The sequence below is a fragment of the Centroberyx gerrardi genome, chromosome 8 (genome assembly GCF_048128805.1).
Source record: "Centroberyx gerrardi isolate f3 chromosome 8, fCenGer3.hap1.cur.20231027, whole genome shotgun sequence".
NCBI classification, from domain to species: domain Eukaryota; kingdom Metazoa; phylum Chordata; class Actinopteri; order Beryciformes; family Berycidae; genus Centroberyx; species Centroberyx gerrardi.
Genome location: NC_136004.1, coordinates 29589800 through 29601829, shown reverse-complemented (window position 1 = coordinate 29601829; position 12030 = coordinate 29589800). Strand labels below are relative to the sequence as shown.

The 12030-nt window shown below is 42.6% G+C and overlaps 1 protein-coding gene across 2 annotated transcripts in view; it reads left to right on the top strand.

Annotated features, from left to right (window-relative positions):
- Positions 1-6490, top strand: part of dapk1 (death-associated protein kinase 1) — an 88383-nt gene extending 81893 nt beyond the window's left edge. For both annotated transcript variants that reach the window (XM_071903629.2, XM_078285325.1), the window contains exon 26: positions 1818-6490. In XM_071903629.2, the coding sequence (XP_071759730.2) occupies positions 1818-3116 (1299 nt within the window). In that variant the 3' untranslated portion in view covers positions 3117-6490. The remainder of the gene's footprint in view (positions 1-1817) is intronic.
- Positions 6491-12030: the final 5540 nt, after the last annotated feature.

The following is a 12030-nucleotide window of genomic DNA, read 5'->3' as shown; positions in this document are numbered from 1 at the left end:
GCGCTGCGGTCGGGTCTCCAGTCTACCTGTGACCCGCACCTCTTGAAATATGTCAAAGTGAAAACAGCGATGTTTTTTTTGGGCTTTTGGAGAGTCATATTCTAGGTATTGATTAACACACTTGTCACTACCTTGTATGTGTGTTTGTGCGTGTTTATATGAAGCTAATGAGTAGCTGCATCTCTGTTTAGCTACTGGAAAATATTTGAAGGAGTAGCAGCTACATTAATGAAAATGAAAAGCTTTCTTGACTCTAGAGCCCCGTAACACCTAACAGTTATCATAAAAATTCCTAGAATGATAAAAAGTTTAAAATCATTAACAAGTAAAGGGAAACAACTACCTTATATTATAATTTTTTATCTAATTGTGAGAAGTGAGAGAACTTTGTTTTCAACTTGTTTTTGTCCAAGTAACTATGGTAAGTAACCATGGTTTTCAACAAGTAGCCATGACAGTTACTAATAAAACAATGAGGATGTCTCCAGATATGACAACTGGCTCCCATTTTTATTTAAACTTACACCTTGCATTCACTCTGATGCACATCACAACAGAAATCACATAGAAGACTTTTGTTGCATTAACAGCCGCACCACTGCTGTTTATCGTTGTGAAACCTCCATGCTGGTCGGTGTCTCTCTCTCCGCCGGCAGAACAGAGGGGGTCAGGTGGACTGAGCTCGTGCATATGCATCGAAATAAACGGCGATATGATTGTTTTTGATTTAGGCTGCCTCCTGGCTAATTCTGGCATATTTACAGTATTGTTTATTAATATGCACTGTCCCTGAGAAATAAACTGAATAAATAAATAAAATAAAAATGATATAATTGTATAGATTCTACTTTAGCTTCAGTTAGCTGCAGTTAGCTTCAGCTTACATGCATGATATTGGTCAGCCTGCTTACTGTGTGGGAGAAACGGGTTCCCGATCTCAGCGGAGAAACAAGATGGCGGAGAAAACGAAACTTAAATTTCTGGCTCTGTGATCCTATGATGTGCCACGTGCCACGGCCGACCAATGGTGTAACTTCATCACTCAGTCAGTCAGTCAGTCACTCAGTCAGTCAGTCACTCAGTCAGTCAGTCAGTCAGTCAGTCAGTCAGTCACTCAGTCAGTCAGTCAGTCAGTTAGTGAGTGACAGACATTCGCGTTTATAGGGCTGGCCCCGCTGTTGCGCTCCAGCCAAAAAAAGGTTTTCACAACTCTGACTTATTTATCAAAGCTGGTCTTAAATGCCTCACTGTAAGTTCACCTGTTCTGCCACTAGAGTTCACTGTTTATTCATCAGTACTTGGCAAAACCATATCTTTTGCTTCCATCTGCTAACAATTTATAACATTCTGGATTACTTAATGGCAGGAACATGTTGTTTCCCTGTTTATTTACGAGAATGCCTCTGCTCTGGAAGGCAAGTGAATAACACTCCAAAGTTTCAAAACCATTTCTGTATGGATTTTGTGTTGTTTTGACTGATAAAGAAAACTGGGTGTTATACAACATGTTCATAGGAGGATTTCCTCTGTAATCCTTTGTTTTTTTTGGGATCTCATTTTCCCCTACAAATCTTTTTCTGTCTCAATATGTTTCACCATGCTTAACTCTCTTATGCCCTTTCCCTGTCCTCCTTCACTCTTAACACAATCTTTCTTTGATACTCACCTCTCTAACTCTGGTTACTTTTTCTCTCTCTCTCTCACTTTCTCTGGGATTTCACCGATATCTTTCTTATGACATGATTCCCTCTTTCTCTCCCACTATCCTCCCTCCTTCCTTTCCTCCTCCCCTCCCTCCTTTCCTGTCTGTCATCCAGATCAATATCATGCAGAGTGAGACGGTGCAGGATGTGGTGCTGCTGGAGCCACGCTGGCTGTGCAGCAACATCCTGGCCAAGCTGCTGTCGGTGGAGACGCCCAAGGCCATCCACCACTACAGGGGGCGCTACCGGCTGGAGGAGGTGCAGGCACTGGCGCCCGAAAACGACGTGGACGAGCTGCTGCAGATCCTGGACGCCATGGACGTGTGCGCCCGCGACCTCACCAACCCCTCCATGGTGGACGTGCCCGCCCTCATCAAGACCAACGGCCTCCACCGCTCCTGGACCGAAGAGGAAGAGGAGGAGGAGACGCTGCTCTACGGAGGGGTGCGTCTGGTTCCTGCCGAACACCTGACCCCGTTTCCCTGTGGCCTGTTTCACAAGCTGCAGGTCAACCTGTGTCGCTGGAGCCACCAGCAGAAGCCTGAAGAAGAGGGAGGGGAGGAGATAGATGGAGATATCCGCCTCTGGACCAACGGTGCCAAGGTCAGCCAGGCGGGAACCGAGGCCATGATCCTATTGGTCAACCACGGCCAGGGGGTGGAGATCCAGGTGCGTGGGCACGACTCCGAACGGGCCAAGTGCTACACCTTGTTGGACACCATCTGCAGTATAACAGAGAACCTCCTGGCCTCCACCCTGCCTGGACTGCTTACAGCCAAATACTACCTAAGTCCTCAGCAGCTGCGGGAACACCACGCCCCCATCATGATCTACCAACCCAAAGACTTCTTCCGCGCCCAGGTGCAGCGCGAGTCCTCGCTCACCAACACCATGGGCGGCTACCGGGAGAGCTTCAGCAGCATCCTGGCCTTCGGCTGCGCTGAGGTTTACCAGCAGGGGACTCTGGGGACGGACATCCACATCTCAGACGTTTGCCTGTTGGCTCGCAGGAAGCTCTGCCGCATGCTGGACCCTCCGGACGCTTTGGGGAAAGACTGGTGCCTCTTGGCCATGAACCTGGGGCTCACAGATTTAGTGGCCAAACACAGCGTCGGGACTCCCAACGGGACCGCCGAGCTGGACTCGGGCCCGGACGCAGAGCGGGCCTCGCTGCAGCCCAGCCCCACGGCGGCTCTGCTGCAGGAGTGGAGCGGGCGGGCGGACAGCACCGTGGGCGTGCTGATGGCCAAGCTGAGGGAGCTGGGCCGCCGAGACGCGGCCGACTTCCTCCTCAAAGCGTCTCCTGTTTTCCGGGTGAACATGGAAGCGCTGGGCGGGGCTGCCAACGGCTACGTCCCCACCTGTAACGGAGGCACGTCCTACAACTCCATCAGCTCGGTCATATCCCGCTGAACTAAACCGGGTTCGAGTCTGCTTACTCTCCTGGCCAAAAGTTAGAGTTGAGCTAAACTGATGTGAGATGGGGGTTTCCCCGGCACCAGGACAGGCACAGACCTCTGTGTTAACGAACATGAAGTGCAATCTTTACCAGACGGTCGAGCTGCTCGCTCCTTGATTACTCCATTAAGTTGCGATGGCCTCTGAGCCAGATGTCGTGTTCGTACTATCCATGCCTGTATTGCTGACCCTTCCCTCCACTATGAATGTTTTGGATGAGCTGACTGTCCTGAGCTCCAAAGAGGAATTCTGTGCTCGACTGGTTTTTATTATCTGTCCTTAATCTGTTGTGCTGCTTTTTACACACCCTTTACCCCAATACACACCCATTTACAACTCTTCTTACAGATAACGGTCATGAAGCAAAGAAAAGCTGAATTTTTAAGGACTTACATCAACTCTACATGCTGGAATGGGCCCGGTCCATAAAGATGGCAGCCTCGTGTTTGGATAACTTGTTTCATATCCGTCCTCCAATGCAAACTGAGGACTCAATCTAGGAGGCTGCCATCTTTAAGCGCCCCGTCCGTCACAGTTACACATATTAATATCACCTTCCTAGCTTAGATTTTACCGATGTGACAATGGCAGTTCAGTTCAACGCTTGATAAGATAACGGCTTTTTTCAGAGTGCCTTTGTGGCCTTCTACCTCCCTAAAAAAGCACAATAATCCTGTTGATATAGAATTCAGTAGTTCTTTACAACCATTTGAAGAACTGTGCCTTGTTGACACTAACAGAAAAATTTAATAAATTTCAGTGAAACTTAGCGAAGCGGGCAAGGTGTCTGCCGTTAGTGACGCTGACACGGAAAGGTATACCTGACATTATTTTACATTTTAGCCAGGTAGTTGAAAAGGAAAGGGTTAATGAAGACAGAATGAAATGAAGAAAAAACAAAAGCCCAGCTCAAATAGTTCATTTGGGGTTTTTGGGTTGGAAAACTGAATTTCACTGGCAAAAACATTAGCAATGCTGAAAAAAAAAAAATTATTAGGTTTCCAGGGTGTTCTGTTGTGTGTTTGGGTGCCAAGTCAGATGAAATCACAGGTTTCTCCCCTTTCCATTGGAACCAGTGTAGAGTAGATGTGGTGCTGTGTGGGAACTGCAGGCAAAAAACTTCATTAATTTATCATCGGTGAGTTTGTTGATTTCTACAACTAATTTCCATGGAAGCTGTTACAATACAGCACGCTTGTATGTGCAGAAGTGTTATTCCTTCTCTCAACAAAATGATCAGAAATGAAAATCTTCAATATTATATATCAATTTACACTTAAAAGCCCCTTAATCATGTTCCGTTTACACGAGGAGAACACAAGCCATTTGAGCAAAATTGTGTTTTTTTTCTACAGTAAAATGTCTTTACTGAAGACTTTTGATCTCTGCAGCACCAAAATTAAATTAGATCACATTGTTGGCTTCAGAGGGTTTGCCACACATCATTATGGAGCTAGAAAGCCAGAAAGTTTGACCTAGAAACCATCATGGCAGACAGGGTAGAGCATGGCACCAATACTGCCAAGCTGAGGCGTCCCATTCCCACTGGGACGGCCCATACTAAAACATGTATGCACTTATGGTACTGTAAGTCGCTTTGGATCGAAATAGCCGCCAAAACAGCAAATGATATAAGATAAAAACCTGAATTCCTGAGTTGTGTTGATGTTTAACATTTTTCTAATAAGAGGAGAGTGGATTTGCTGTATCCAGAGCCGTCAGCGACAGTAAAAACACGCCTGACGCTGCACCTTTTAATGCTTTCTAAAGACATTTTCAGCACGAGTGACCGGTGGCGCGTCTACAATCAAGTTACTGCCCGCAGTGTCGAGTTTGCACACCGGGCGTCAAAAAAGCTACCGCTGGGCAAAATTTGAGCTTCTGTCACTATCGCTCTCTCGGTGTCGGTCAGCCAGGTGCGGCTTCACCTTCTCTTTCACTTCTCTCCAACACCAAGCTCAGCCCGGCTCCGTCAGCAGGTTTCGGGTGGCACAAATTGAGTGTATTGTTGGTTGAAATGGCCGAAACCTTACTGACTGCAGATATCCTGAAAAAAACGTCTAATTTTGACATTTTAACTCTTTAACAATAGCTGAGGTTTTCCAATGTGTAAAACAAGTTGCCCTAACCTGGAACCACAAAACCACTTTTTCATAAATTTTTATACAATTCATGGGTGTTAATGGTGGAGAAAATGAGCCTTTTTTCCTGGAAAGTTTGACTTTTTGGATATGGATGGTCTTTTGAGGACAGTGTCAGCTTTAATAGTGATCGATATACCAGATTGGCTCTTTGCCAGCCAGTACAGTATTCCCTCCCCGCTTCCATCCCCAATGTTAACAACTGTTCAGAGAAGCAAACTGTTTTTAAAGGCTATTTCAAATGCTTCTCTCACTTCTTCTGTCTTAGCCTGAACTTGCCAATGTAAACGATGTACTTCTACCTGTGATGTAAATACCTGAAGCCTGTTTCTGTCTCTTCAGCTTCCCCTTGCTCTACCCATCATTTTGTGTTTCGTTTTCAGCTCCGTTGAAGCTTTTTGTCCAAATAGGTTGTTTTGCAACGAGGCAAAATGAATGTACTACACATCTTTTCTGGGGTTTTTGTGACGTAAAAAAAAAACGAAGCAGCGACACGGCGAGAAACTCTTCGCTAAACTCCACACTGAAGAAACGAGCATAGAAACACGATGAAATGGCCCATAATGGTCAGAGATGTGATTTCAATCCATTTTATTTTCTTATTTTATTGAAGCTGGGTTGAGTAAAGTCATTGCCAATGTTGTGTGCCTAAACACACGCGTCGTTCCTCTATTATTGCCTTGTACAGTATACAAGCCGAAAAGTGATGTTTCTGAAAGGGAAGTGAATATTATGTCGTTTTTTTTTTTTGTTTCTCTTGTTCAAAAAAGAGGCACATTGTTTTGTTTTTGTAAAAGCTGGGAATCACTATAATATTATTGAGTCTGTCTTCTTTCGGTGTCTTTTTCTGGATGATTCTGACCGAGCGGTCTCTGTTCTCACATCTGAGGGAGGAGAAAACAAGACGGTTTTGAAGGTGTAAACTTGTTCTCAAAAATCCTTTTCTGTATGTTTCAGTTCAGTTCTGTGAATCTACGCAGTTTCAGGAAAAAAAAAAAACGTACTCAACATGATTTTTGAGTGAGTTTCCCCTCGGAGACGCCGGTCCGCTCGTCGCATTGCACAAGTCTTTCTGTTGCTATTTATGTTACATTCCTTCAGCATGTCTTGGAATGCCATGTTCTTAGTACTTCTGACACTTTATAGTGTAATACATTTTTATAATAAATTCTTTACCCAATACTGTCATCTGTTGCCTTATTGAAGACATACATTTTAATTATTAGACGTTTTAAAAGTGCTTCATGTAAGGTAGCATCAATATATTATTACCATATTAATTTTGAGATGGAAAAAACGACTTAAACATGTTCATCCTCTTCAGTAAAGACAAAGACACCATGGAGGGGAAACAGGAAGCATGGGGGGCTTATGGGAAATGTAGTCTTAATTTTGAGGATCACTAACAATACCACTGGTGTGAGATCGAAGCTACTAATGGTTCCAACCGTGGTCTCATTTGTTTAATTATATTGAGGTTTCATTATTAATTTGACAAAGAGTTATTGATGCTTGAAAATGCTACATGTTGCATCTTTAAAGGAAAAAAGTTCATACATCAAGCAACATGACAGATTCTTAACATCGGGGTGCTGGTACCCTGAAGGTTAAAGAAGTGGGCTTGTGTGACGGGTTGCCAGTTTGAATCCCTCGACACGATGAGGAAGTCTGGGCACGGAAAAGAAAAGTACGAACTCTCTCCTCTCCCTCCGCTGCCCTTGAGCAAGGCACTCAACCTCCAACCTGCTGTGTGAATGTTTCTGACTGTGTGAAAGTGAAGCAGGGCGATGCTGAGAAAAAGAACATACTTAATACTTGAAACAGATGAGAACATTTGACCACCAGAGCCGGTGGTGAGCCTCGCTGCTTCATCATGATCATCATGAGATATCGTCACACTACTGATGTCTGAATTTCCCTTTTCAGAATCAGCCTGTGTGGTTTGTCTTGATGCCTCTCCGGCTTTGCTTTGTTCCCTACCAGATTCCAGGCTGTTATTCACACTTCCCTGGGCTCATTATGGGATGGCCTCAGTCTGTCCGCCCACACACACACTCACACACACACACACACACACACACACTCACATGACCTGTCTGTTAGTAGGTTGGAGCATTCAAGGTTTGTTTTAACTTGCCCTTATTGCTGAGTGCCAATCACCGTTTGCAAACATGTGCATGGAAAGAGATTAGTGCCAGCAGAGACTGCATTTGAATTGCAGAAATTTGAATTTGTCATGCTCATATTGCACTGTTGAATTCAAATAATTAATTTGTTGAGTAAATGAATTAAAAAATGTAATCTGTAAGGCACAATTCTAAATTGAATGTGACGGCTTCATGGATGGCTTGAACATCACAAGCCATCATCACATACGCTCTCTGATGTGGTTTCTGGTCTTTTGGCACAAGTTCTCCACCGAAATGTAGCGAGTGAAGGTGAAGAAACAAGATGAACTTCAACTAGCCGGTGAAAACTATTAGTAGAACCAGTTGGCTCTCTGATGTTGTTGGATTGAATCTTTGCTTGTTTTTCCTAAATCCCTGGATCTGTGTCTCTACTACTTTATCTGAATTGAGGAAAAACTAAATTTGAAATGACAGTTAAAAGTTACGTTCAATAATGATCATATTCAAATTCAAAAGATTGCATTCAATTTCAAATTGTGTCTTACAATTTTAATTTTTGATTTCATTTATTCAAAAAAATGCATTTCTTTTAAAACAATGGTTCAATATGAGCGTGACAAATTAAAACTTAAGCAATCCAAATGAATCTCTGCTGGCACTGATCTCTTTCCATACAATTAATCATTTATTCACGTCCGCATCGATAAACAGCGGCCCAAGACTTCAATATTGAGAATCCAAAACATGGATCTGTGTCACTCGACATGAACGTATGGAAATATTAAATCCACTAGATGCACATAAGCAAGTAACATGAAGCAGATCACACTGCAAAAAGCTGCAACTCCTCCATAAATAGCAACAACCAGTGACTGATGACAAACATTACGTTGCCAAATACTTCTCTCTGTTCTCTGACACTCATCACCAGCATGTGAACATTTCCTAAACTACCAGAAATATGACCTCTGGCAGCTGACCTTCTCTGTGGCAGCGTCACGAGTCTGATGAGCAGCAAGGCTTCCTCATCCAAAAAGTACAAGAACACACACAGCAGGCACCGTTAGGTCGTTCTGTATCTGTTTTTAAGGGTTAGGGTTAGAAGTTGTTTTCAATATGAGGAGTTTGAGGGAAATCTGTCTGTGTGAGGACTGTTGGCATCAATAAAAACTAAGACTTCCAGTAAGATCTTCATTAGACAGACAGTCTTGTAGTGTGAGCTTCCTTTTAAATAAACAGACACTCACTGCTGTCGACTGAACCGTCATGCTGTGTCATGGAGACATCCGCTGTCTGTCTTTGTGTGTATGGCAAGGCATGTTATTTCTATCCTAAGCTTTATTACATTGCATTACATTTATTATATTTATTTGAAAGGTTTAGCTTGTTAGATAAAACATTTAGAGTGGCATAAAGCTACAGTTCTGCATTGCTTTCAGTACATGAGATCCACTGTACTCTACTTTACACTTTTGTCCAGTCTGAGGATTACATCACATCATGTCACACTCTTTATACTAAGTGATACAGGCTCAGTCAATAAATCCTCATCAGTAAAGGGGTTTTTGGGGAACATGAACCCAGCTGTCTCTGGGTAAATGTCAGCAGTGAATCTGCTGGGACTGAGAGAGAGGACGATGCCCGCAGCTTTGACTTGATGAGCGCTCGTTTCCCAAAGGGGAGACGCTGATGAATAAGCTGCTTCTCACTGATGTAAAGTCCAGACGAGCCGCACTGAAAAGGCCAGGCATCCAGATCTATTTATCTGTTATCTCTCATGTTGAAGCGTGAGGCAACACCTACTGCTGCTGCTTGATCACAACAGAAGTCTAAACTTTTAGTAAAGGAATGTGTTATTTCAGTGTGGTTAATCTTTGACTTCCTAAAGGGTTTGTTGATGGAAAAGAGGCGTTTAGCAGCTTTGAAATCCCATTGTGATGCAAAACACGACTATAGACTGAAATAATTACCATGAATGCAAGTGTAAAAAAAAGTTATTTGTCTTCAAATTACAATAAAACTCGATTAAGCGTTTCAATTTTTTGTTTTCATTACAGCTTGCCAGTACCTTTGCTAGTAGGCGGAGAGGATTTCCTCATTTGTGTTTTTGTATTATCCAAGCAAAATACCTGACGGATCAATATGTTAACTAACCGCTGAGCTGAAGCTGTGATGTAAAAGCACTAAAACCCCACAACAACATGGAGGAGTGATCCTGACCCCGGGCTGTGTACGTGTTCGTCGATGCAGGTCTGCTAACCTTTGTCTGGGATGGGAAGACTGACATTATCCAATAAACTTTCTCAGCTGTTTCTGGTGATATGTTAGAAAATAAACATCAGGCCTTTTTACAAAAGGGAGAAATCTATTATAGCTGCTGTAAATTAAATTATACTCAAATTACAGATACTCAAATGACTGATTGGATTACGCAAACATGTTGAAAAAGGCAAGATAGTGAGATTATACACTAATTTAATTTCACACATCTTGAAACGAGTGGCTGCAGAGGATGATAGCGGCAATTCATGTTAAAATTTGTAAATAGGGATAAAATGTTCATTTATCTGCTTACTTAAAATACTCACTTTCATGAACTTGAGAAGCAACAGCTGATTTTCCCATTGAAACATTTAGATTCTGACTATTTACATCACATTTTCAATGCTTTGGCTCAATCCCAGGGGTTTGAAACGTTCTTCACAGATGCTGTAACATCATGGTCAGTAATTGTACATAAAGGGATTGCAGCTTGGAGGAGTAACATTTCTGCAGGACACCAACAACATTCAGTGGATTTTAGAGAGCTAATGCAAATGTAGGGATCTTATTACTGATTGCAGTAGCTGAACTCGTATGGATCTGTTTGGTAACCGTTCAAACTCTCACGCACATGTCAGCCTGTTCAGCAGTGAGAGAGCAGCCAGTCACCGTCATGTGTCGGCCTGATTGAGCAACAACAGGATCCGCTCAGCCGTGCGTTGTGTTGTGTGCGTTGCTGAAGCTGCAGAGTGTTTTCTGACTCGTCACTGGAAAGAAAACGATGTATTTTTGGTATATTGTAATGATGCCATGGGAACTGACCGCACTGCTGCACATACAGGCACTTTGGAAAGTCACGTATTCTGTAATAGTAGCATGTGTGAGCATAAAGCCTTGATCCACGAGTATAAGACATAGATATGATAATAAACAGATGGGGAACCGGTGTACAAGTCAGTAGAATATCAGTCAATTTAAGATTTTGTTTTATGTTTATGGTGTAATGAGGTCTAATCACTAGGCCTACTCAAAGCTGGAAACCAGAAACTTGCCCCATTGACATAGAAAGTTGCATTGTATTTGTAGCCTCACACAATGTTTGTCTGAGCAATTAGATCCAAATGAGCCTCACAGATCTAACTAACGAGTCCTTTCAGTGTTTCCCAGCTCATTCGTTAAGCAGCTGGACATCAGTGATCAGTCTTGAATGTTCAGTAGAGCAGACTGAACTATACAACAGATTTCAAGACTGAAACTTAGTGGTGTTCCTCTTAAACTCTAAATATTTCTCTTACTCTCTTTTTTTTTTTTTTACCTTGAATGATATTCTGCAATCAAATTCTGTCAATCCACATCACAAGAGATCTGTGATCCGTTTTAAAAGTGAAAACCAGGTTTCAGCTGTTACTCGTTTGCTTGGATTTGGATTAAAGATTTTGGGCCCTTTCAGAATACCAAAGGCCAAGGTCCTGACTTTTGTCTCTTCATTTTCACTCTTCACTCTCGCAAATAAGATGCAGTACAAATCAGTTATAAATTCACAAAAGAAAAAGTTGGGTTAAAAAAAAAAGCTAAATCACCGTTTCATAATCTCATCAGTCACAGGAAGGTCCAGCCTGATGAACGCAGACTTCACTAGTACCAGCACTTCCTAGGAATCCTGGCATGAATCACAGTTTTGCTGCTTAAAACATGAATCATCAACTATCACTGGGAATGTTATTCATCTCAACTGTTTTATGTAGCTCACTGTATGCAAGATACAGTCTTTGCCGACGCATGTGGGGGGAAAAAAATCATTACCTGATATCCATCATTCAATGTCTTGTTGTTAGTGTTTGCATTTTAGCAACCAAGTACCCAAGTTTCTTTTTATTTATGTGCTTTTAAACTCTTTGTTTCAGCAGTAAAATGTGAGTGCATGTGTCTTTCTATGAGCATTTTAGCACATTTTCTTTAAAACCTTGTTTCCCAAAGTGTGGTCTGGGGACACCGAGGGGTCCTTGAGAGATCCTCAGGGTTTCCCCAAGCCAGACGAGGAAACGTTTCATTTAAACTTTGAAGTATAGTAAAATCAGAAAATGTTACGGGAAGGACTGGTCAGACTCTCCCTGCTGTTATCTCCCCATCTACAGTGGCCGGTTGTGTGACAAATCACATCCAACCACAAATATTTTCCCTAGAATTCTTCTTATCTCATCAAAAATCTTATCAAATATGGATCCATGGCCTTATAATGGATCTATCAGCTGTTCCTTGCATGGGAATATTATCCATAAAAAAAAAAAAAGTAAAAAAAATAAACCCAGAGTAACTAGGCTTCCTCCTTTTCTTTAG